The 26,694-nt window shown below is 38.2% G+C and overlaps 1 protein-coding gene across 1 annotated transcript in view; it reads left to right on the top strand.

Annotated features, from left to right (window-relative positions):
• The window catches only part of TMEM260 (transmembrane protein 260), a 74,757-nt gene that overhangs the window by 37,670 nt on the left and 10,393 nt on the right, over positions 1-26,694 (top strand). The window contains exons 8-14 of the mRNA XM_007951860.2: positions 1,107-1,190; positions 2,357-2,471; positions 4,058-4,230; positions 7,377-7,548; positions 11,404-11,552; positions 18,883-19,059; positions 20,562-20,615. Of these exons, the coding sequence (XP_007950051.2) occupies positions 1,107-1,190; positions 2,357-2,471; positions 4,058-4,230; positions 7,377-7,548; positions 11,404-11,552; positions 18,883-19,059; positions 20,562-20,615 (924 nt within the window). The remainder of the gene's footprint in view (positions 1-1,106; positions 1,191-2,356; positions 2,472-4,057; positions 4,231-7,376; positions 7,549-11,403; positions 11,553-18,882; positions 19,060-20,561; positions 20,616-26,694) is intronic.

Consider the following 26,694-nt stretch of genomic DNA (forward strand, 5'->3'; position numbering starts at 1 on the left):
ACTTTGTCTCATGACATTGACTACAATTTATCCCAGTGCAACAGCTCCCCTCTCACTTCCTCCCGATAGTTACCTCTTCCCTGTGTCCATCCCTTCATGCACTCCTGCCCCCTGAGCTGTCTCCCTGTGCATAAACAGCCCTTCTTTCTCCCATGTTCAATCTCTCCAAGGAGTGTATCTATCTCAGGTAAATGTTCAACTCATATGCCTGTCTTTTGTTTGACTGGAAGCCACAGGTAGGTTCAGTTCCAGACATGAAGGGCTGCTAGGGGCCATAGTCTCAGGAGTTCCACCAGGCTCTATTACACCAGCAAACCTGGTACCCCCTTTTTTTTCCCAAATGACTTTTGAGTTTTGTTCCACATTGTTCTCCCTCTCCTAGGATCTCCTACATAGATCCCCCTCCGAGTTGTTGACAGTGGTAGCCGGGCACCAGCTAGTTCTTCTGGTCTTATAGTCGTATAGGCTAGAGATCGCATGGTGTACCAGTCGCGAGGACTAATTGTTTCCATGAATCTTTCATTCTCTTCAGTCTTCTTTGTTCTGGATGAGAAGAGACCCATCGTTGCATCTAGATGGCTGCTTGCCATCTTTTAAGATCCCAGTTGTTACTTGCCAAAGTAGGAGGTGGAACAATGCTTTGTGTAGTATGTTATGCCAATTGAGCTTGATGTCCCCTGTGACTATGGTTCCAAGCCCACCGGTTCAACTACTCGGTCCCTCTGGGTAGCTGGCTGTGACCAAGAAATGACTACAACCTTGTCCATTATCAGCTCCACTTTACACCTGGGAATTCTTACAGATTATACAAATACACTTATGGGACCATTGTCTGCCAACCCTATACATGGTCTTGGGTATACTCCCCGCTTCATAGACATATGTAATAGTTCAGCCTGTCCACCCATCTATCTACCAGAGAACTGTTGAACTCTTTCTTATGGTACTTTTTCTCCTATATTTAAAAGTAGTCAAAATAATTTAAAAATCTGACTACCACCCTTAAAGTTGTTCAGTGTATAATTGGATGTATTCCCAAAGATTATTTTCCTTGGAATTAACCAAATGTTTCTTTTGCCAACACTAAATTAGGTTGTCTGTTACAGTTCTCAGGTAACAAATATGAGGACAGAGCTCTCATTCAACATTCAAGCCCTTGCAGTTTGGGCAAATATATGTTTAACAAGAAAGTAAGTAACGCACTCCTTTTGTCCTGTTCATGAATTGAATGAAGGTTTTCAGTATGTCATAGTGGAACATTGCTAACATTAGTTTGTACTCCACATAAGTGACTCTTCTGCTCACTTCTAGCAAGACAAGTATGTTTTGCTTTTCTACTAGCCACCACCCCAATTATAAATCAATGATTTTGATGAGAAATTGAGCAGTATATTACAATCTATCTAAACAAGTCATTTGATGTTTTAAACTTCTTGTTTGACCCCTTACCCTTCCAATAACTGATTATTATTGTTGCCTTACAAAAGAAGTAAACAAGTTTTTTAATTTCTCTGATGATAAAAGAACACCTAAAAGATATAGGACTATTGACCTCCAGTAACTTTTTTGTTCACTTACTTTCTAATCTGAGTGCTTGCTTGTATTTATTAGTGTATGTAAAGTGTACATAGGCACCCCCAATCTATGGTTTTGTTTCCTTAACACTTAACATTATAAGCGAGCATATCCTTACATTATAAAAAATACTTAAGATCACTTAAATGTCTATGTGATATTCTATCATATGACCATAGCAGAATTTATTTAAACATTGCTGACTCAAGGATATTGAGATTGCTTCCACTTTTTCCACTATTATCAGTAATACTAAAGTATCTCTCTGGATTAATCTTCATCTACATATCTGATTATTTCTTTGAGATTTATTCCTCTCTGTCAAATTACTGGGTCAACAAATGTGAATATTTTAAGGCTCTTGACATATATTTTCAAAATACTTTCCTCAGAGAGTATACTAGCAGTCTCATACAACTGCATCCCTGCCAACATTGAAATTTGTCATTTTTAAGTCTTTATTATATATCGATGCATGAAAATATTATTTTGTTTTGCATGTTTGATTACTTCTTAAGTATAGCTTTATTTCTTCTCTGAATTTTAATTTCATGTTCTCTATGGCATGGTTCCAAGTTGTCTGTAATATGTAGTTCATTACTGTTTTATTTCTCCATTCTAACTCTGGTTTTTAAAACTGAGCTCTTTGCCTGTTCCTACTTAAAGGTGGAAAGTTGCATGGATCCAAATATTTTTTCTGTAGTTTAAAGCTATGTAATGTTATTGATATTCATGCATACAAATAATTTTGGGGTATGTTTTTATTTTTATTTTTTTGTAGGCACAGACAGAATTCTTCGTTAGTCTGGCTTTTTACTGGAATGCTTTGCATTTATTCATTGTTTTTTGCTTGGAGGGCAAATTTAGATCTCGCGAAACCACTTTTCATGGGTGTGGTAAGTTTGCCTTAGCTGTAGCTTTTGACCCCAAAGCTGTACCTTTGTGAAGAAGGTACAAATGTGTTTGTCATGAATCTTGCAGAAGAGCAAATTATTCCTGGAATAGTTAAAATCTTATATGTAGGTTATTATAAATCATAAGTTAAAATTCTTGAACCAGTAAAGCTAAGACCTTTTTTTAGAGGGGAGAAAAAAGGAAAGGAAAGTAAATTTAACTTAGTCTTTGTGTATATGTGTGCTGGCAAGTATAGATACCACCACATTTCTCCTGGAATTTTTTTTTTTTTAACAAAAGAAGTATGGGTTTTAACTGGGGCCTCTTACTATGTTATTCCCTTATTGCTCACCTCACAAGTTCCAGGCCTAAACGTAATATCAAACACATTTTTGTTTTTCCCTGGCTACCATTTCTGAGGAGCTCTGGTGGTATAGTGCCTAAGGCATTTGACTGCTAACCAGAGGCTGGCAGTTCAAGCCCACTAGCCACTCCTCGAAGGAAGATTGGGCAATCTATTTCCTTAGTGAGACCACCTCGGAAACCCAAGGAGGGGTCGCTATGAGTTCCATCTGACTCAATGGCAGTGAGTAAGTACCATTTCTGAGATTGGATTATTTCTTTTTATAGAGAAAGCTGTAAATTAGGTAACTCATTTTTGAAGGAGCGCTGTTGGCACAATGGTTAAAGCAGTTGGCTACTAACCAGAAAGTTGGTGGTTCAAATCCACCAGCAGCTCCACTGGAGCAAGATGAGACAATCTGCTTGCATAAAGATTTACAATCTTGGAAACCCTATGGGGCAGTTCTGCTCTGTCCTGTAGGGTTGCTGTGAGTCAGAATTGACTTGATGGCAGTGGGTTTGGTTTGGGTTTATCACCTGAGTTCTGGATCAGTTGAGAAACACTATAAATCAGCACAAATGGTGTGCACATCCCCTTTACCACAGATAATGCTGAGATTGGAGAACATGCCTTTTATCTGTGGGCAAGGGGTCTTCCTCCTACCAAATCCCAGAATTGACAGACTTACGCACTCATCACAGGCAGTCACCCTCACCCCACTGCTGCCACAGACATGGAGTCTGCCCCTGGACAAGAGCTGCCTGTGGGTAGCTCACCTCCCAGAGAAAGAGAGAGGAATGGGCAGGGATATGCATGCCCATTCCATCCCCAAACTCCCTAGTCAGATCAGATCCTGAACTCCCAGTGGAAGAAATAAGTGCAAGGACAGAGAGGGGCCAGCAGTAGACACTAGTGAGGCTTCCTACATGGAAGGAAAAAAGCAAAAGCAAAAAGCCTTTCTCTGTTCCCTCTCCCCCTATATACTCTAGGAGCTCAGAGCAAGGCTGCAATACTGATATAATGTGTGGATCCCAAATGGGAGCTTTTCATGTCACAAGGGGACGGAGGAATGTTTGGAAATTAAAAAATGAAGTGACATAGAGTTAGCTTGGGGAAGTTACTTAACAAGACCTGAATAACAGCAGGCGTAATCAACTAGGTGTACAAGCATATTCCTTAAACGTATAAGGAACGAGTGCAGGAGCCGGTCGCCTGGACGCCGTGTTTGCCTATGCTGTTTTGCAGGTAGAACGGTTCTGGATGCAGAGCAATGCAGTGGTGGCCGTGCTCGCTGGCATTGGTTTGGCTGCACTTGTGTCTGAGAGTCACCGAATCCTGAACAACAACATTGGGCTTCAATGTCTGGAATGGCTTTCAGCAACGATTTTTGTAACTTATCAGATATATTCTAATTACAGGTAATACATAGTAATTTTTATGAAAAGTAGCACTCAGACCAGGCACATTTGAATAATTAGACTCTAGGACTCTATTTCATCTTTAACTATCACTGATTTTCAAGACTCAAAGGGAGGCAGCTTGGTCTGAATGCAATGATTATTAAACTTTTGGGGTTGCTATACCTTCTGAACCAGAATATCAATATAGGTGATGTGTAGTCTCTGGCCACCACAAGCATGAATTTGGATGGTGCATGTTGTGTATTTTCCTCTAAAGAACCTTAGAGATACTTTGTGGAATCTGGAATATTATGTAAAGTACCATTCTGATGGAAAGTAAAGACACTTGGGGCTTTTTGTATGGTCTAAAGTAATTCACTGTGTGCTTCAGTGATTTCATCTTTTGAATGATACCTGGCTCTTATCCAGTTCACCCTGTAGTGGTAAATATTAATTTTAAAATAAAGTTCTCAAAGTTTCTTAACCCTTATGCATTGTTAATAACCATGTATTTTTAAAATTGTGTTTTCTTAATCATGCCCATGACAATCTCCATCTAATGTGAAAGATGTCCAAGTCTCAGTTGAAAGTTCATTTATTTCCAGCAGTATTGAGTAAACATTACAGAAGTAGGAGAGGTCTTTCAAGTTTAAAATAATGCCAATATTATTTTTAAAAGATTAAATTTGCACAGTCAACTGAAAGTCCAATGTTCTTTATAATGCCAGTGTAGAGCCAGTGTTAGGGAGGCTGCATCACCAGGAGGCCTTGTGGGAAAGGGTTGTAGGTCCCGGCATGTCCCACAGCTCGCTCAAAAAGGAGTCACCAGGCCCACGGTGTTTTTTCTAGCCTCCCCCCCCCCCATCTCATTTGTCTCCTACTCAGGTCTTCAGGGAAGTTCAAGTTCAATATCAGCAATGCTTGGACAGGCTGGTTTTGTTTGTTTGTTTGTTTGGAGTTTTTTTATTTGCCCCAGGGAAAGGAAGAAATATATCTTTGCTGGGTTGCAAAACGTGAGGTATCATCCTGCAAAGCAGGGAGTCATAGAGGGAAACGCTAGTTGTTGCCCTGCTTACAAAGACAGGGATGATATCTCTTCTCCCTAGAAGTACTTGTTTGCTTTCTGATACTAACCCAGTGGTTTAACTTTAGCCTCTGTGTCTCAGCTCTATTAAATGTAGTGCACCTGATAATACCAGGAAGGAAATTGCTTGTTCCATTTGTTGATGCTTTTACTCTCTTACATAGTCTTTTTCTTTTTTCATGGAGAGCTCTCAGAATTCGTGCCAGGTTTTCTTTGAAGCTAGCAAGTTCACCTCATTATTGAAAAGAGTTGTGTTCCGTTGTGGGCAACAGCAAATAATGGCTTTAAAGATGTGAACAACTCAACAAACTGCTCCTTCCCTTTCTTCCCACTGGTCTCGTTCCCTAGTGATTCCCTGATCTTGATGGGACAAAGTGGTGGAAAGGGTCAACCTTTGGATAAAAGAGTGAAATTTAAAATTTATGTCAGAAATCAGCTGATTCCATTTTGATTTCTGAAAAATCCTTTGGCATAAATGGAATTATTGTATTTTTGTGCCAAAAAAGTTTACATTATATGTTTTTTTTTGCCAACCATGCAACCTCCCCTCCTCCACCCTCACATTTTTGTAAGTGCACTGTGCCAATTTCCATGTTATGTGTGGGTGTTATCTACATGGACATGTTATTTGAGGAAAAAAATATGGTAACATGAAATTACTTTAAATTCCAAGTGTGATTAGAAACCTTACTTTTCTTCTTTTTTTTTTTTTAAATTTTTATTGTGATTTGAGTGAAAGTTTACAGAACAAATTCACTTCCCATACAGCAGCTCACATATACTTTCTCTCATGACATTGATACAATTTACCCCAGTGCAACAGCTCCCCTCCCATTTCCTCTCCATAGTTAGGTCTTCCCTGTGTCCTTCCCTCCCATGCACTCCTGCCCCACAATGTCTCCCAGTGCACACACAGCCCTTCTATTCTCCCATGATTGATCTCTCCAAGGAGTGTATCTACCTGAGGTAAATGTTCAGCTCATATGTTTGTCTTTTGTTTGGCTGGAAACCAGAGGTGCGGGTTCAATTCCAGACCTGAAGGGCAGCTGGGGCCATAGTCTCAGAGGTTCCATCAGGGTCTATCAGACCAGCAAAGCTGGTCCTTTTTTTTTTTTTTAATGATTTTGCGTTTTGTTCCACATTGTTCTCCCTCTCTATCCAGGATTTCCTACAGAGATTCCCCCGCCAAGTGGAAACCTTACTTTTTTTTTTTAATTGTGATTTGGGTGAAAGTTTACAGAGCAAATTCACTTCCCACACAGCAGTTCTGGTAGCATAGTCCCTAAGGCACTTGATTGCTAACCAGAAGGCTGGTAGTTCAAACCCACCAGCCATTCCTCAGAAGGAAAGTTGGGCAATCTACTTTGTAGTGATACTGCCTCAGAAACCCAAGCAGGGGTCACTGTGAGTTGGGTCCAACTCCACAGCACATAACAACAACAACAACAACATACAGCAATTCACATACACTTTATCTCATGACATTGACTACAATTTACCTCAATGCAACAGTTCCCCTTCTTCTTCCTCCCGATAGTTACTTCTTCCCTGTGTCCATCTCTCCATTTACCCCTGCCCCCTGAACTGTCTCCCTGTGCATAAACAGCCCTTCTTTCTGCCATGATTGTTCTCTCCAAGGAGTGTATCTACCTCAGGTAAATGTTCAGCTCATATCCTGTCTTTTGTTTGGCTGGAAGCCACAGGTGTAGGTTTAGTTCCAGACCTGAAGGGCAGCTAGGGCCATAGGAGACCTTACTTTTTAAGATGAACTTAATATATTTTTGGAGGGGAAGAAGACTTTTCTTGAGCACTAACTGATTCCCTTTTTATGGAAAAGGTGATAAATTCCATGAGTGAAATTGTCGACTGATTTTTTAAACTGCACAGTTAGTTCTTTTTCTCAGAAGATAGTGTTCTCTTTTCAAATATACACATCCTATCAGAGGAAATACATGAGAATACTTTGAAATATTTGATATGGATAGTGTGATGGGAGAGGAATGGGGTGGTAAATGAACCTGGTATTATTAAAGTTGTAGAAAGTGTTGTTGTTTTAATGCTTTTTCATCCTTTTATTTAGCATTTGTGACCAAAGGACCAACTACGTGATCGATAACTTTGCAAAGAACCTTCTAGCCTCTATGCCTCATGATGCAATTATCTTACTCAGAGGAGATTTGCCAGGGAATTCTCTCCGTTACATGCATTACTGTGAGGGGTTGAGGCCAGATATTTCTTTAGTGGATCAGGAAGTAAGTATATGAAGAATATACCTAGAATATAGTAATAGTTATTTGAAAGCTTTTTTAAAAAGAAATAATAATGATCTTTTTTTAGACAACAGATGGGTACAGTTTTCATGATTATGCTGAAGTAGAATATATAGCACATTGTTTTGTGTGTATTTTAACTAATAAGAAAAGTCACATAAGTTTTTTTTTTTTCTCATTTTAATAGAATGTTTTAAGAATTAATGAGTTTCCTGTTGGATTCAAATAATATCCTATCTCTAGTTCATATGTAGGCCCCTCGGTGACATGAACTTTTTACACTCAACTGCTAACCTAAAGGTTGGCTGTTCCAACCCACCCAAACATGCCACAGAAGAAAAGGACTGGCAGTCTGCATCTATTAAGATCACAGCCAAGAAAGCCCCATGGAGCACTCTGTAATATTTGAGGTCATCATGAGTCAAAATTGATTCAGTGGCAATTAACAACAACATCTAGTTCATATGACATACCCTGGGAATATTTATTGTATTGTCAGTATATTTTTAAATTGTTCTTTTACATTCAGTCATTTCAGCCATGCAAATTAATACTGCCCTCTGGTCCAAAAATTAAAATAATTAGGTTGAATATAAAATAATCATACTGTCAGTAAGTAAACATTTCACTAAAAATAGAAATGATTAATCACAGTTCCACTATGAAACTTACTTTCTTTTTCCACTATGAAACTTCTGTATAAAGCCTGGATTTGGTTTGTCCATCCTCTGATGAAAGAGGACATGTGAAAATTTCAAGGGCTTTTAAAACACATTTCTAGAACTGAAAACACATGCTTAGAAAATATGGTTTAGTATTAACACATAAGTACTTAAAAGGGAGTAATATCTCTAGAGCTTTTAGAGTCATCAGGAAAAGAGAAATTCTTAATCTTGAAAGAATAAAATGATGAGTTTGATGGAGCAAATTATAAGGTACAATCTATATTTAATAAGTTTTATTGAATTAGTGAGTAATTAGTAATTTTTGAAGAAAATTGTGTAAACAAATTTGCATATGTAGGAATATTTGGAAGTTATATGTACTTTTATGAACAGTTTGCTTTTATATCACGTACAGAGATTTATTAATTTGGGTTTCAGTTTGGCTTCTGACAAAAGCTAGGTTTACTCGTCTGTATCGTGGCATCGTACCCTGCTTCTAAATGTTATTTGAGATAACAACTACTGTCATTGAGAAGCACGGATTTCAGAGTTAATTAGACCTAAATTCAAATCTCCATTCTGTCACTTCAGTACATGGAACATGGAACGGATGGATTTTTCTCTCAGAGCTTCTGCTTCCTTATCAAATGAATTTATCATTATATAAGTTAAAATGGTTTTGAATGCAAGAAACAGAACGCCTGAGTCTAAGCAGTCTGGAGCTAGGAGATTTGGGGCTTTCAGTGATATTAGCGTTCTAAGCCAGCTTTTTTACAGTTTTCTTGACTCTTACGTCATAGTCGCAAAATGGGTGCCCAGCTCCAAATATCACATCCAAAAATGACTTTTCTGAAAGGCAGGCAGTAAAGTGCTTCTTCTGGGACCTCTCTCACTCTCTTTCTCACTTACTCCTTTTTATTGGGCATAACATGTGCTCCAGAATCCCCACTCGGACCTCCACTTACCCCTGATGACCAGTACTGAAGCACAGGCCCACTCCTGAACCACTCACTAGCAAAGGGAATGACTAGACCACCATATATTAAGCCCTGAGTTACTGAGAAAAATCAGGATTCTGTTCATGAGGAAGAAGAAGGTATTAACTGTTGGGTGGGTAAGCAACAGTATTCAATACAGTTATTTTCTCATTGTGAGATTACTATGGGAACTAAATGTGGAACATTAAAGTCATAGCACACAGTGAGTTCTTAATGTTAATATCTTCCAAAGTAAAATTTGTATAATAAAATTTAACCCAGTATTTTTTGAGTTCTTAAAATGTACAGCTAGACTAAAATTAACTTGCCATTAGCAAAACATGAACATAATTGTTCAGATGATGATCTCCAAATTGTAACAAAGCTTTGAAAGTGTAAATAGGAATCTTTACTTTAAAAAGAAGAGATCTGTACATATAAAAGTATAGAATTGTTATTTCAGAGATATCTTTCTGGTATAAATGATTTATTTTAATCAAAGGAAAATATGGTGGTTGTTGTGTGCCATTGAGTCAATTCCAAATCGTAGAGACTCCGTAGGGCAGAGTAGAGCTGCCCCATAGACTCTCCTAGGCTTTAGTCTTTACAGGAGCAGATCACCAAGCCTTTTCTCCTGCAGAGCAGCTGATGGGTTCAAACCTCTGATCTTTTGGTTAACAGCCAGCTGAGCAATTAACCAGTGCCCCACCAGGGCGCCTTAAAGGAAGATGTAAGGTTGTTGTTGTTGTTGTTAGATGCTGTCGAGATGCTTCCAACTCATAGCAGCCCTATGAACTGCAGAACGAAACACTGCCCAGCCTGTGCCATCCTCACAATTGTTGCTGTGTTTGAGCCCATTGCTACAACCGTTGTGTCAATCCATCCCATTGAGTCTTCCTCTTCTTCACTCACCCTCTACTTTACCGAGCATGATGTCTTTCTCCAGGGTCTAGTCCCTCCTGATGATATGTCCAAAGGACGTGAGACAAAGTCTTGCCATCTTCCCTTTACGGAGCATTCTGGCTGAACTTCTTCCAACACAGATTTATTCGTTCTTCTGACAGTCCATGGTATGGTCAGTATTCTTCCTCAACATCTTAATGCAAATGCATCAGTTCTTCTTCACTCTTCCTTATTCATTGTCCCTCTTTTGCATGCAAGTGAGGCAGCTGGAAATATTATGGCTTGGGTCTGGCACACCTTCATCCTCAAGATGCCATTAGGACTACAGATACAGGAACATGTAATTAATTTGGGGCTACAAGTTGGAATAGACCCAACAGGAACTAACAACAAAATAAATATAGATAAATTAGCAAAAGGACTTCTAAGTTTGTAACCTGGATTATTATATGTTTAAGCTTCTCAAGGGCAGGGATTACGTTTTAGTCGTTATAGGTGAGCAGTACTTGTTTTTTGAATGAATGAAAGAATGGAGTAATGTTACATCTTTATATTTTGTCTAGGTTGTCTAGCCTGACTATCAAAAAAATTTCAACTTTAGCAAACTAATTTTGAGACTGTTCCATGCCAGGCAGTGTGCTAGGTGCAGAGGCATAAAGATGATACAGTCCCTTCCCTCTAGCAGTTCATTGTCTAGTGAGGAATAGGCCAAGCATTATAATAGAGGCAGGTACAAAATGCTACAGGAGCATATCATCCTGGTGTGGAAACAGAGGAAGTGATGAAAGTTGAGTATGCGTTCTGTAGGTGTGAAAATGGGGAAGGGTCATTCTGAGTATTTAGCCAAATGCATGGAGATAAATGAAACAACGTGCTGATGTAATCGATGGTTGTTGTTGTTGTTGTTGTTGTTGTTATTTGCCATCGAGTCGAACCTGACTCATAGTGACCCCTCCTTGGGTTTCAGGCAGTATCACTACGGAAGTAAATGGCCCAACCTTCCTTCTGAGGAGTGGCCAATGGGTTTGAACCGCCAGCCTTCTGGTTAGCAGCCAAGTGCCTTAGGCACTACACTACCAGAGCTCATCATACCTTAAAATATAAAATCCAAGTCATAAGGAAAATAATCAGTACCACATACATAGGTTATGCTTGTATGTGTATTTTTTTTGTACTATGCATCTATTCAATGAACGTATTTACATTTTGAAATCTTTATATTGTACTTGATAAACTTGATTCTTTTAAGAAATATATTAAAAGTGTGACGTTATTTGTGATCTTTCTGCCAGATGATGACTTATGAGTGGTATTTGCCCAAGATGGCAAAGCATTTACCAGGTGTCAACTTTCCTGGGAATCGGTGGAATCCTGTGGAAGGAATATTACCCAGTGGGATGGTCACATTTAATCTTTATCATTTTCTTGAAATAAATAAACAGTAAGCATTATTTTCATATAATAGCTTTTCTAAAATCTTAAGCTTTTCTAAAATTGTTTATGTAGCAGCTGTGCCTCATCCAAAAGACCAATTTTCTACACCTATTTCCCTGTCACCGGTGAGATTATCTTTGTAATTAAATTGAATATGTGCACATAAATGAGACCAGGCAGAAATAAATGTTATTGTTCTGGGTAAAGGAAAAATAAAGACAGATTAGCAAGAACAGCAAATAAGATCTTAGTACAATTCAGAGAAATCAGAGCTGTGCCTACCTCCTTGAAATCACTGCAGATGGATCACAAGCAATTATAGTTTCCCCAGATGAACACCAGGGCCCACTTTTAAGTGCAAAGCAAATGTTTTCCAGGAATAATCACTATATAAAAATAGCCTAAGTTTTTTTTTTAATATATCTATAAAAGATAAGACATTTTTATAAATAAGAAAAACAACCACAGTTAGGCTGGCTGAGATAGAATATGAGAACTATGAATTCTATACTTGAGAACACAAAATTATTTGTAGTTAAAGTCAAGAATAAAAATCTCCTTCAATAGAATAATGTTGGACATTTCTCTTGTCTCTGAAATATTTGCAATTGTCTAGAGCTTGAAGAAGAAAGATCTATTTCATTATTTCTATTGTCTCATAAAGGAAACTTCAGAAATTTTTGTAAACTCCAAAGTTACGTTATCCCCTGTTAAGAGCATCATAATGTGGTACTTTCAGTGTTCAGATGTGACTCGTGACTACTGTATTTTTTGCAAATAAGAACCTCAACCTCAGTGCCATCGAGTTGATTTGACTCATAGTGACCCCTCCTTGGATTTCTGAGGGGGTATCTCTATGGAAGTAGATTGCCCAACCTTCCTTCTGAGGAGTTGGTGGGCTTGAACCTCCAGCCTCCTGGTTAGCAGTCAAGTGCCTTAGACACTACGCTACCAGAGCACCCATGTAAATAGTGCACCCATACTTATGATGTTCACCTAGGAAAATAATGTGCAAGGAGGTTGCACAGTTGGCAAAAATATAACACACATGATATTTGTGTAGAAATCTACAAATACTTATGTGGGTAATGGGTATAACTGTGCTTATTGTTAATAGTTGCCATCCAGTTGGCTCTGTCATGATGCCCTACGTATAACAGAATAAAACCTGGTCCTGCACCATCCTCGCAGTCATTGGTGTCTTTGAGCCCATCATTGCAGTCCATTCCTTGGAGGCTAAAACAAAAAAACCAAACTCACTGCTGTCGAGTTGGATTCGACTCATAGTGACCCCTCCTTGGGTTTCTGATGCAGTATCACTATGGAAGTAGATTGCCCAACCTTTGTTCCAAGGAGTGGCTGGTGGGTTTGAACCACCAGCCTTCTGGTTAGCAGTTAAGTGCCTTAGGCACTACACTACCAGAGCTCCCAAACTTGTATTAGGGCCTGGCAATAAAAAAATGAATGGCACTCACTCCCAATTCAAGTAGACTATAATCTAGTTGTATATATATACAGATATGAATCCAAGTAATCATAATATCATGGAATAACCTCTAAACTTGCCTTGAATAAACATCATAGTAAATGCTTAATTATATGTACCGAATGGATAATTTAACTGATAGTATAAATTGAGTGTCTGGGAGCATGTATGAGAAAGCAGTTAATTCTGCTTGGGGGCATTCATTCAACATTTATTTAATAAATTTTGTGTGTATAAAATGTTCCAAGAAGTGTACTAGCTGAAGATAAATGAGGCATTATCCTTGCTGTTGCAGTCTTTCAGGGAGGGATTCAGGTGCTGTTTTAAATATGAAGCAGATAAATTATAATATCATCTGGCAAGTGTGATAGTGTAAGTGTGCACAAAATACTGGACACTTAAACTGAGTCTTTAAGGCTACATAGGAAATTGTCAAGTGGGTGGCAGAAGTCTGATTCAGTCACTATGAGTCGGAATTGGCTTGATGGCAGTGGGTTGGTTTTTGGTTCTGGCATATGCAAAGTCAGAAGAAAGGCCCGCTGAGCTCTGCAGGACCTGAGGAGCTCAGTATGTTTGGAGCTGTGGGCTTGGAGGGCTAGATGAGGGGATGAATCTGGAGGGATGGTGGGGCACAGACTGTGAGGCCTGGGATTCCTCATTATGGAAATACTTTATGCTCATGGTGGAAAATGTAGACAGTACAGAAAAGTGTGAAGAAGGTCAGTATTATCTGTCTTTCAGGTAAATCAATTGTTAACATTCTGATAAACATTTTTCTGTTCTATTCATTTTTAATGTAAATTATATATTTATACCAAACCCCATTACTGTCTGGTTGATTCCTACTATAGTAACTCCATGTGTCACAAAATAGAACTGCTCCATAGGGTTTTCTTGGCTGTAATCTTTTTTTTTTTTTTTTTGATGAAAATACACACAACAAAACATATGCTATTTCAACAACTTCTGCATGTACAAGTCAGTGACATAGGTTGCGTTCCTTAAATTTTAAATTTGTATACATTAATTTATTTAAATTTTAAGTTGTGTCACCTTTTCTAGATTATTTCACCATCATTAACACAAACTCTCTGCTCCCTAAACTAATCATGTAACCTTTTGAGTTGCTGTTGTCAATTTGATCAGATATAGATGATTCTTTAGAAGAGTGTAATACTCAAGGCAAACAGTCTTTTGTAATTATGCTAAACTACCCTTCAGTTTAAAAATGTCTTCAGGGGATAATTTCTGTTGAAGGTTTAAAGATTTCCTCAGGGCAGTAGTTTCATGGGATCGTCCCGCCTCAATGGCACCAGAGAGTGTGGATTCTGTGCGGATTTGAAACTGTTCCTCATTTCCCCCCTTTCGGTCAGGATTGTTCTGTACAATCTTAGATCAAAGCATTCAGTAATGCTGGCTATAATCTTAATGAAAACAAATCACCAGGGCTTTCTTCTGTGGAGGCACTTGGTGCATTCAAACCACCAACCTTTAGGCTAGTAGTCCAGTGCACACTGCTTGTGTAACCCAGGGGGCTAGATGTTTATACACACACCCACAGCCACAGAGGCATACTGTGTTTACATAGCTGGAGGGTTTAGTTTTCTACCCATTTTTTTAAAAATAACATTATAACATGAGCATTCCCCCATATGATTAATAAAGTATCTTCAAAACTATCATTTTTTCACTGTATAATATACTTACGTGGATACGTGATAATTTAACAAGTGCACTATATTTGGACATTCTCATTGTTTCCAGACTTTTGTTACGATACTGGATATTCTGACACGTAAATTTTCATTAACATTTTTGACTCTGAAAGTCCTCAAAATATAAATATTTTATAAAACATACAAACGAAAAAACCAAAGTCACTGCCGTCGAGTCAGATCTGACTCATAGCGACCCCTCCTTGGTTTTCTAAGGCGGTATTACTACGGAAGTAGGAATTAGAAAAAGTTTTAAAAAATCACATTTGATCCTGTCACTCAGAAACAACCAACATATTAAAAATTACAATTTTTACAAAATTGAAAGCATAATAGGAGTTGTATTTTTTTCCATTCAGTGTGATATAACCATTTTCTTATGTTTTTACAAACTCATTATAAATATTTTTAGTAGGCATGTATACTAAACTTTAATAATAGATTAATGGAATTATTAGTGACTTTTTAATGTATCATCTAATTTTGAACTATATTAAAATTATAAGCCACAAAAAGTGCCTTTGTGTATGTAGTTTGTGTATGTGTAGGAGGTAGAATTGTGAATCATTAGGATTGAATAGATTCTCAGAAGTAAAATTATTGACTTAAAGGGCATGAATGGGTTAAAGGTTTTTCAGGGTATTTTCACCCACAGCATCAGTTCAGGAGCATCAAATGAAAGCCCTCTTAAGTGGATACTTTTAAAACGTTGCTGCTGTTGTTAAGTTGATTCCTACTCACCTGACTCCATGTTTGCAGAGTAGAATTGCTCCGTAGGGTTTTCAAAGGCTGTGACCTTTCAGAAGTAGATTGCTAGGCCTGCCTTCCAGGGTACCTCTGGGTGGGTTCAAACTGTCAATTGTTCGGCTAGTAGTTGAGCATTTAACAGTTTGTGCCACCCAGGAGCTTTCTTATAGAGGGAAAGGAGCTAATATTTATTAAGCACCTGTAGTGCCTTTGAGATCCAACCAAGTTGTTGTATGTATCAGTAGTTTGTTCCTTTTTGTTGCTTAGTAGTATTCCTTTGTATGGGTGTTCCACAGGTTGTTTATCCATTCACCTGTTGAAGAACATTTGGGTGGTTTCCAGTTTGGGGCCATTATGAATAGAGCTGCTATAAATATTCATGTACAAATACAAATTTTCATACTTAGGAGTGCAATTGACAAGATGTTTACTATTGTTGAGTTTTGTGGTTTCTTTTAATATTCTAGATGCAAATCTTTTGTCAAATATGATTTGTGATTCTTTTCTCCCAGCCTATAATTCATCTTTTTATTCTCTTAAGAGTGTCTTTTACAGAGCAAAAATCTTTTACCTTTTTTTTTTTAATGGACCATGCTTTAGGTGTCTTATCTAAAAACTCATTGCCTATCCCCATGTCACTGAAAGTTTTATAGGTTTATGTTTTACATTTTATATCTAAGATCAGTTTTCAGTTAATTCTTGTTAGGTATAAGATTTAGGATGTAGGTCATTTTTAATTTTAATTTTTTTTAACATGGATATCAAATTGTGCTAACATCATTTGTTGAAAAGATTATCCTCTTTCAATTGAACTTCATTTGCACCTGTCTTTGTAGCTACAAAAAAAATCCTAAGATTTTTAATTGGGATTGCTCAAGTCTGTAGACCAATTTCGGAGAAATTAACAACTTCATGATATTGAATCTTTCAAGCCATATGCATGCATGGTATGTCTCTTCATTCACTTAGGCCTTGTTTACTTTCTTTCATCCACGTTTTGAATCTTCAGCATGCAGACCCTACACATTTTGTTAGATTTACATATAAATATTTGATTTCGGGTGCTGTTGTAATGCTGGTTTTTTGTTTTTGTTTTTTTTTTTAATTTCCATTTCCAGCTGTTCATTGCTGCTATATAGAAATATAATTGATTTTTGTGTGCAAACCTTATATCTTGCAACATTGCTAAACTCACCTAGCTTTCTTGGTCAGTAAAGAGGGTTCCCCTCCTTCAGACTTTTTGGCACCAGCCCAGCTTTCTCTGCCCTCTCTATGCTGTTGACTCCAGAAATGCCACAGCATTGCCTGGTGCCGAGGAAAGGAGAGGAGGGGACAAAACCCTGGGGATTTCTTCCACACTTTCTCTCTGACCCTTAGAAGTTCCCTTCCCTGCTCCTTGGGCTAGAAAGAAAGGGCTTTTCTTGGTGTTCTTTCTGTCCTCAACTGGTACACACTTCTGGGTCTCAACATGCCTTTAAATCCAGGTCAGGCAACACTGAAGGGGAAAAAATAGTAAATTCATTACTGGTTTGATGAAACTTTGAATTCTGTCTCCTTCCCTAGTTTTCTTTCTGCCATTTATTTTCAGAGTCCTCAGCTCCATGTGTTCTGTCCAGTGGGATAGACAGAGTAGCATGTATTTTCCTCCATCTCCCCCAGAACTAGAGCCCTATTAATGTTTTAAGAATGTACTTTATACCCTAAATATCTCTGAAAGTTGTAATACCCATTTCACAGACACGGAGATAGACACGGGTAGTTAAATCATTTCCCCCAAAATCACAGAGGTAATAAACGGTAGAGAAAAAAATTCTAAGCCAGAATTGTCGTGTTTCTGGAAGTGTCTTGTTTCAAAGTTCATAAAGCTTTTACTTTTAAGAGATCCTGTTAATATATCCTTTTTTTTTTTTCCTCTCTGCTTGTTGTTGTTGTTGTTGTTATTTGCCGTCGAGTCGGCCCCGACTCATAGCGACCCCTCCTTGGGTTTCCGAGGCAGTATCACTACGGAAGTAGAATTGCCCAACCTTCCTTCCGAAGAGTGGCTGGTGGGTTTGAACCGCCAGCCTTCTGATTAGCAGTCAAGTGCCTTAGGCACTATGCTACCAGAGGTATAAAGCAAAAACTGGAATAGAACTATTCATTATGAATTTTTTTTTAACCATGGCCATTTAAGTAGCTCTGTTGGCGCAGTGCCTGACGTTTGACTGCTAACCAGAAGGTTGGTGGTTCAAACCAACCAGTCGCTCCATGGAAGGAAAATGGGGCAATCTTCCTCTGTAAAGATTTAACACCTTGGAAGCCTAATGGGGGTTGCTGTGAGTCAGAATCAATACGATGGCAGTGGGTTTGGTTTGGGTTTTCAAGGCCATTTAAACTATTTCTAGTAATAATTGTTGTGGGATTTGAAGCTTCTAATAGTCATTCACATTTAATTAATTTCATCAAATATTTATTGTGTACTAGGTATGCACCACGCTGTGTGAGATTCAGAGTTTATTTAGGCATAGACAACCTGTCCTTAGGATGCTTCTGGACTAGCCATGGGGATTACAAATGCAAAGAGTAAGAATAATACAATAATGAGGAAAGAATAACAGAAACTAAGTGCAGTGGGAGTTTGCAGAGGGAGAGACTGCTTGTCAATAGGAACACAAAGGAAGACATAGTTCCACCTGGAAACTTTTAAAAGGTAGCAAAAATATTTATGTTTATACATAAAACAGTGCCACCAGAGTTTTCCTTGTAAGAATGCTGTCTCCAAGTGAATTCTTAAACTGTTGGTAACACTTAGGTTTTATGGTCTGTGTCTGTCTGCTTCCTTCCACCCCACAGAAACAGTTTTTTTTTACAAATTTCAAAAAACCCAAAATGTTCACAGGTAGTTTATTGGTAACCAAAGTTTAAGGACTTGAAATGATCTGCCATCAGTAATTCCTGGGAGGTCTGCACTCAGAACAGTCAACCGCAGGAGATGGAAAGGGCAGCCTTTGGCCAGGGGTGAAGCTCAGAAGGCAGGAGGGGTGGGGAAGAAGGGTAAAGGCAAATGGTAAGCGCCTTGTTTACCATTATGAATGAATTGTTTTTGTTTTGTTTTCCTTTACTTTTTAAACCCCTATACCCATATCAAACCTGCCTCTTAATTACCCGTGGGCTTTTCCTCCTTTCCCCTTCCCTCCCATTCCTGGTACCCAACAGAGAAAATTTTCTTCCTTGTGTAGACCTTTCCTTGATTTTTTATAATAATTGGGCATGAATTGTTGCCTAGAAAATGACTTTGCTCTGTATAATTGCACCCAAATCATGCATGCACAAAATCTATCTTCAGTTATATTTACTGCACATTTAGAACTTTAAATTAAAAGTACATCATATATTTTTGTCTTCAATAGAAAAGAAACATTTGTTTGCATAGGAATTCATGAAGGTGACCCCACCTGGAAAAAGAACTATTCACTTTGGCCATGGGGCTCTTGTGACAAATTAGTTCCTTCGGAGATTGTGTTCAACCCTGAGCAGTGGATTAAACTTACAAGAAATATCTATAACTGGACTGAAGAATATGAACGGTATGAACATCAGTTATATTTTTAATCAGAGAACGGTAGTTTTGTGTGCCTCAAGAAACTTCACTAAATTTTGAGATGCCTTTTCATTTTACTTTTTTAATTAATTGCTAGTATTATTACTTGCTGCCCACAAAGTGTCATAATACATGTTAATGCAGGTCTCACAGCCTCTACAGTCATTTTTTAACTGTACTGGTTGTGCTCTGCTGGTAAAGCTCAAGAGTATTCACAAACCAGCCACTGTCCTAGATGTAACAGCTTTACTCTTACAAGGCCCAGTGGTGGGCTGCTAGTCCCTGGAGACTTCAGGAAGTAGCTCATCCAGCTACTAGTTGTGACTGAACTAGTTCTTAGAATTTTATAGAAAGAGAGCCTGCCTTTCTTATCCTTCTGTTTGAAGGACAGTGGGAGACAGAAGGGAAAGGGAGGCTGTGGTTGAGTGGACACCCGTCTTTAGATGCCATGGCATCATATCTTCCACTTCCAGCTCTTCCATGCTATAGTGGCCTCCATCCTGTACTCATTACCCTAAAAGTGGAAGAGATTCATTAACTCCAATTGGTCTTTAAAAGGCACTCTCTTGACCATGGTAGTTCCTACATGCATAAACTTGTCACATTTTCCTTTCTTCATATATGGCAGATAGCTTCTTTGTAGGAGTAACTTTTTCTTCATAGTTGCTTTGTCTGAGGCCAGTTATATTGTTTTGAGCATATTTTGTCTTCCATTAAGCATTTCTACATAGTGTTTCTTTTTCTCATCTGAAAAATGAGTTACCATCTAAGGAAAATTGCTTCCATTGCCTATTTTTAAAATTATGAATTATTGAAAGATTTTCTGACTTACTGCTTATAATTCAAGAACGACAGTTCATATGAAAAAAAAAATGCTAAGATTTTTTGGTTCACCATTAGCTAACAAAGCACATCGTTGTATAGCAGCCAGAGATAGATAGCAAGGTCTGAAGCAAAGCACTCTGGGAACCATCAGGAGGAAAAGTTAGAAAATAACACTCTTTAAACAGCTAAAGACAGTACAGGTATACATCAGCATTCATTGTCTTCATTCTGTTAAGACAAAATGTAAAGATGAGAAAGAAGAATTGGCAAATGTTTTGCCTAGTGTTCTTTCAGCAGCATCATAGCTCCAGCAATGATTGAGGCAGGCAGCCCCTCTTTTTAGTTTCATTCCTTTGGTTCACAGCTCTATGGGTCTTAGCTGTGCCCATAGGGTGACTCACCTCTGCCCTTCCAATGGTTTCTAGGAGATTAGACTTCCCAAATGCCACCAGCCTATTTCCATAAACAGTCTACTTCATTTGCTCCCATGAGGCACTGGGGCTTCTTACTCAGATTAAGTACACATTTACCAGAACCCAAAGTTACTAACATGATTGAGTTCCCTGTCAGTACTTCAAGATCCTGCCTATTGTATTGGCCTTATAAGATTATAAAACAGGGATTGCATGCCCATTAAAAAAATATATTTTTGTACAATTACAGGTTTGATCCATCTTCTTGGGAATCTGTGGCCAATGAAGAGATGTGGCAAGCAAGGTGACTATTCTATGTTTTTGCATTTTCGGTCTATTTTTTAATATTTCAGAGAAACAGCCTGTGGCACTTTTTGTTTTTTGAGCAATTACTTTGTTTGAGACATTGTATTGGTTGTTATATAGGAATGATCTCATTTTACCCTCATAACAACCTATGAAGAAGTTGTTATTATCCCCATTTTCTAGAAGAATAAACTGGAGCTTAGAGTGGTTATGGTCCTAAGCCACACAGCTACCAGCAATGGAATCCAAAATTCAAGTTTGTCTGACTCTGGAAGTCTCTTAATCCTGCCTATACAACCTCATCTAAACAAAAGTATATATAATTGATTGAGTAGAACTTGATAAGTGTAATCCTGTCTCCATTTTGAGTGTGCCAGTTCATTATGTAAACATTTTTTAAATACTTTCTAGAGGCCAGGCACTATGCTAAGCACTGAAGTGTCACATATGAATATGACCCATTCCTTACCTTCAACAAGCTTATAGTCTAATGGAGTAGGCAGAGACAGCAAAGAGATTTGATTAAGGTAGATGCTGTACTTCCCTATTGTCCGTACACTATGAAGTATATGGGACACTTCATACTGATGATCCTGATTCTCTCATTTTTTTAAAATAATCAAAATAACTAACACTAAGAAATGTTGGCCTAAATACTAATGTGAGCAAAAAATGGAGTCTCATCAGTGATCACCATGCTGTTTCCCTCTAGCATCTTAGTGCTTGAAAAACTAGGTACAGCAGTTTGAATTAGGGATCCTGGTGCTCTGAACAGCTCACTGAGTCAGAGTGCACCAAACTCAAGAGGAGCAGAATTAGAAAGGAGAAAGGGACAGGTGGGGAAAAAGTAACAAGATCAGAGGATCTATCCTGTGCAGCGCCAACCGGTAGGCAAGAAAGGCCATCCAAGGCCTCTCTGGGTTAAGGAGGAAGACACACCACACCAGCATACCAGCAACCACACCAGCATATCAGCAATCACCCCGGGGATCTACCTTCAGCACCTGATTTTATCAGTAACTTGGGTTGGCTAGGTGCAAATGGCCATGTCCAATGCCACTGAAACCCGAGTAGAGAGTCCATTGGTGCTGCAGGAGGGCAGGCCTGGGAAGGTGCCCCTGCAGCAGGTCACCAGTCAGGCTTGGGTCAGCTTAGTGGCGCTGAGAGGCCTGTGCTTGACTTTATCAGTAATATTGGGACCACAGATTACTAGCAGGCACTCTCCTGACTCCAGTGCCAGTGAAATGAAGCAGATCTTTGGCACCGTGGGTGAGCGGACCCACAGGGGAGCTTCCGTGGCAGATCGCGGTCTGGGCCGGTTGAGCCAGTGCCGCGGGCAGGTGGGCCCAGGGAGAGGAGCCCCCACGGCAAATTGCGGAGCCGAGCAATTGTCTTGGGTTGGCTTTTTTGAGCCGAGGGGCCTTGGGAGCGGGGTTTTTGTGTGTATCTGAGCCTGGGGAAGGTGGCGACCCCCTAACAACTGGAGTCTTTGCTGAAATTGAGCTGTGGGCCTGTGAATAACAGTACAGTGTGATTATTAGCAACCCACTCAAAGCCCTAGAAACCGCCCCTACCAATGGGGAACTTCCCTTCTCCTGATCTTCCACTCCCATCTTCTCAGCAATAACTTCACTCATTCAATAGAAGAAACCACATTCAGCCACCATAATACCTCCCGATTCAAACTCTAAACCCTCTTTATGACAAAAAGAAACTCTATCCACATTCCACACAGTGATTCCACCATCACAAAGAAAACTGCAGAGCAACCCAGCATACCTGAATTAATAACTGAAAAAATACACCAGCTTTGCCTTTTCAAAATATTAAACCATAAAACCAAGACAAAACAAATCAATGCATAACCAGTAATACAGACAACCTCAAAATGTCTAGGAAACAACAGGCAACCTCAAATCAAACAAAAAAACAGGACAAGGCATTAGAAGCAAAACCACAAACATAGGTTTCATTAAACATGGAAGAAGAGGAGGCAATAGAATTATCTGAGAAAGAATTTGGAAGGTGTGTTTATAGAGCTTTCCAAGAGCCTAAGGAAACCCCAAACAGAAGCAAGGAGAACACAAACAGTTCCCTGGAAGAACTCAGGAAAATCATTCAAGAACAAAATAACAAGATTAATGCACAATCAGAACTCATACAAAAACAGCAGTTAGAAATCCAGAAGATGAATACCAAAATTACAGAATTACACAACACAGTAGAAGCACAAAAGAGTAGGTTAGAACTGGCTGAAGAATGCATATCCCAACTAGAAGACAAATCCCTGGACACCAGCCTTTATGAATAAAAATCAGAACAAAGATTTAAGAGAAATGAAGAGACCTAAGAATTATATGGGATGACATGAGAAGAAACAACATACAACTGATTGGAATTCCAGAACAAGAAGAGGCGAAAAAAAAACACTGAGAAAATTGTGGAAGACCTGCTAACAGAAAACTTCCCCCATATCATGAAAGAAGAAAAGATATATGTCCAAGAATCTCACAGAACCCCACACAAGATAGATCCCAAGAGAAAAACACTGAGGCATATTATAATCAAACTCTCTAAAACCAAAGACAAAACATTTTGAGAGCTGCTTGGGACAAAAGAAATATTACTTATAATAATCAAACAGGCTGAGCTCTGATTACTCAGCAGAAACCACGCAGGCAAGAAGGAAATGGGACGGCATATATAAAACACTGAAGGAAAAGAACTTCCAACCAAGAATCCTATAACCAGCCAAATTATCCATCAAATATGAGGGCAAAATCAAGGCATTCTCAGACAAACAGAAATTAAGGGATTTTGTGAAAACCAGACTAACCCTACAAGAAATGCTTAAGGAAGTCCTTCCAATAGAGAACCCACAACGGAGATCAACAGAACCAGGATACATGGTGTTAACACTAAAACCCAATCAGAAATAGAAACTCAAAATAAGACCATAAAACATTGTACACTAAAAATCAAAGAAGTCAATCAGCACACAACAACAGAAACTAACCTATCAGAAGGAATAAAACTTCTAGGTACCAACTTACAAATGGAGAGGGAAACAGGACAATGTCTTCACAGTATGCACTGTTCTAAAAATGCAGAGACAGGAATGTACTCCATGGTAACCACAGAGAAAAGTAACAATCTCCTTAAGTAAATCCAGAAGGAAGGAAAACAACACAAAACCAACAATAAAGAAGAAAAGGGAGAAAGCATTAGCCAACAAACCGAACTCAGCACAGAAAAGTATATGGACCAAGGAAACACCAACAACACGACAAAATAACACAGTAGAATGATAGCAATCAATTCATACCTATCACAGATTACACTCAATATGAATGGACTAAATACACCTATCCAGAAAAAGAGAGTGGCAGAATGGATAAGAAAAGAAGACCCATAGATATGCTGCCTACAAGAGACCCACCTTAGACACAAAGATAAAAACAAATAAAGAGTTAAAGGATGGAAAATATATATATACCAAGCCAATTGAAACCAAAAAAGAGCAGGAGTGGCAATATTAATTTCTGATAAAATAGACATTAAGGTGAAAAATATCACAAGAGACAAAGAAGGACATTATATGATGCTGAAAGGGTCAATTGACAAAGAAGACATTACAATAATAAATATTTATGCACCCAATGAAAGTTCTCCAAAATACATGAAGCAAATATTAACTGAATTAAAAGGGATAATAGACAACTCTACAATAGTAGTAGGAGATTTTAACACACCACTTTCAAAGAGGAACAAATCAACTAGAAAAAAACTAAATGAAGATACAGAAGAGCTCCACAATACAATCAACCAACTTGACCTTATAGACATATACAAAGATTTCACCCAACAAAAGCACAATTCACATTCTTCTCCAGTGCACATGGATCCTTCTCCAGAATAGACCATATGTCAGGACACAAAACAAGCCTCAATAAGTTCAAAAGCATTGAAATATTACAAGGCATCTTCTTGGACCACAATGCTATAAAATTAGAAATTAATAATAGGAAGAGCAAGGAAAAAGCATAAACCATATGGAAGCCGAACAACTCACTGCTCAAACACTACTGGGTAATAGAACATATAAAAACTGAAGTAAGAAAAGCTATTAGAAACAAATGACAATGAAGATACATCATACCAAAACCTATGGGACACAGCAATAGCAGTACTCAGAGGACAGTTTATAGCAATAAATGCATACATCCAAAAAGAGGAAAGAAAGAAAATCAACACTCTTAACTCATCAACTCCAACAACTAGAAATAGAACAACAAAAGAATCCAACAGTATCTAGAAGCAAGGAAATAATAAAGATCAGAGCAGAAATAAATGAGACAGAAAACAAAAACACCATAGAGAAAATCAACAAAACAGAAAGCTGGTTCTTCAAAACGATTAATAAAATAGATAACATTGGCAGATCTAACAAAAGAAAAGAAAGAGAAGATCCAAATTACAAGAATTGTAAATGAAAAGAGTGTCATCACAACAGAACCGAATGAAATAAAAAAGATATTGACAGAATATTATGAAAAACTGTCCTCCAACAGATCTGAGAACCTAGAAGAGATGGACAAGTTTCTAGAATCACAAGACCTACCTAAACTATCCCACTCGGGGATAGAAAGTTTGAACAGACCTATAACAAAAGAAGAAATTGAACAGGTCATTAAAAAAAAAAAAAAACTTCCCACAAAGAAAAGCCCTGGCCCTGATGTCTTCACTGGATAATTTTAGCAGATATTCAGAGAAGAGCTGACACCTATGCTATTCAAGCTATTCCAGAGCATAGAAAAAGATGGAATACTCCCAAACTCATTTTATGAAGCAAGCATAACACTAATACCAAAACCAGGGAAAGACACCGCTAGAAAGAAAAACTACAGACCAATATCCCTCATAAACATAGATGCAAAAATTTTTAACAAAATCCTAGCCAACAGAATCCAACACCATATCAAAAAATTAATACACCCAGACCAAGTGGGATTCATACCAGGTTTACAAGTGTGGTTCAACATCAGGAAAACACTCAATGTAATCTACCACATAAACAAAACAAAAGAAAAGAACCATATGATTGTATCAATTGATGCAGAAAAGGCATTTGATAAAATCCAACATCCATTCCTGTTCAGAACTCTCAGCAAAATAGGGAAAAGGAAATTCCTCAACATAATAAGGGTATATATGCAAAGCCAACGACCAACATCATTATTAATGGAGAAGGACTCAAGGCATGCTCCTTACAAACGGGAACCAGACAGGGATGCCCTCTATCACAACTTCTATTTAACATTGTATTGGAAGTCCTGGCAAGGGCAATAAGGCAAGAAAGAGAAATAAAAGGCATACAAATTGGCAGAAAGGAACTAAAACTATCACTATTTGCAGATGATATGATCCTGTACATAGAAAACCCAAGGGACTCACGAAAAAAAAAAAACTACTGGAACTAATGGAGAGGTTCAGCAAAGTGGCAGGATACAAGGTCAACATACAAAAATCAGTTAGATTCCTTTATACCAACAAAGAGTCCTCTGATGAAGAAATAAGGGAAACAATACCATTTACCATAGCTACTAAAAAGATAAAATATCTAGGAATAAACCTCACCAGAGACACAAAAGAACTATACAAAGAAAACTACAAAACACTACTACAAGAGACAACAAGGGCATTACATAAATGGAAGAACCTGCCTTGTTCATGGATAGGTAGACGAATATTGTAAAAATGTCAATACTCCCTAAAGCAATTTACACATTTAATGCAATCCTGATCCAGATCCCAACAAAATTTTTTAAGAACATGGAAAAACCGATTACTAATTTCATATGGAAAGGAAAGAGATCTCAGATAAGCAGAGTACTTCTCAAGAAGAAAAACAAAGTGGGAGGTCTCACACTCCTGGATCTTAAAACCTACTATATAGCCACAGTAGTCAAAACAGCATAGTATTGTTAGAATGATACAGACCAATGGAACAGAATCGAAAGTCCAGATACATACCCATCCATCTATGGACAACTGATCTTTGACAAAGGCCCAAAACC

Source organism: Orycteropus afer, unplaced genomic scaffold, assembly GCF_000298275.1.
Source record: "Orycteropus afer afer isolate SDZICR_OR568_19922 unplaced genomic scaffold, OryAfe1.0 scaffold00314, whole genome shotgun sequence".
Lineage (NCBI taxonomy): Eukaryota > Metazoa > Chordata > Mammalia > Tubulidentata > Orycteropodidae > Orycteropus > Orycteropus afer.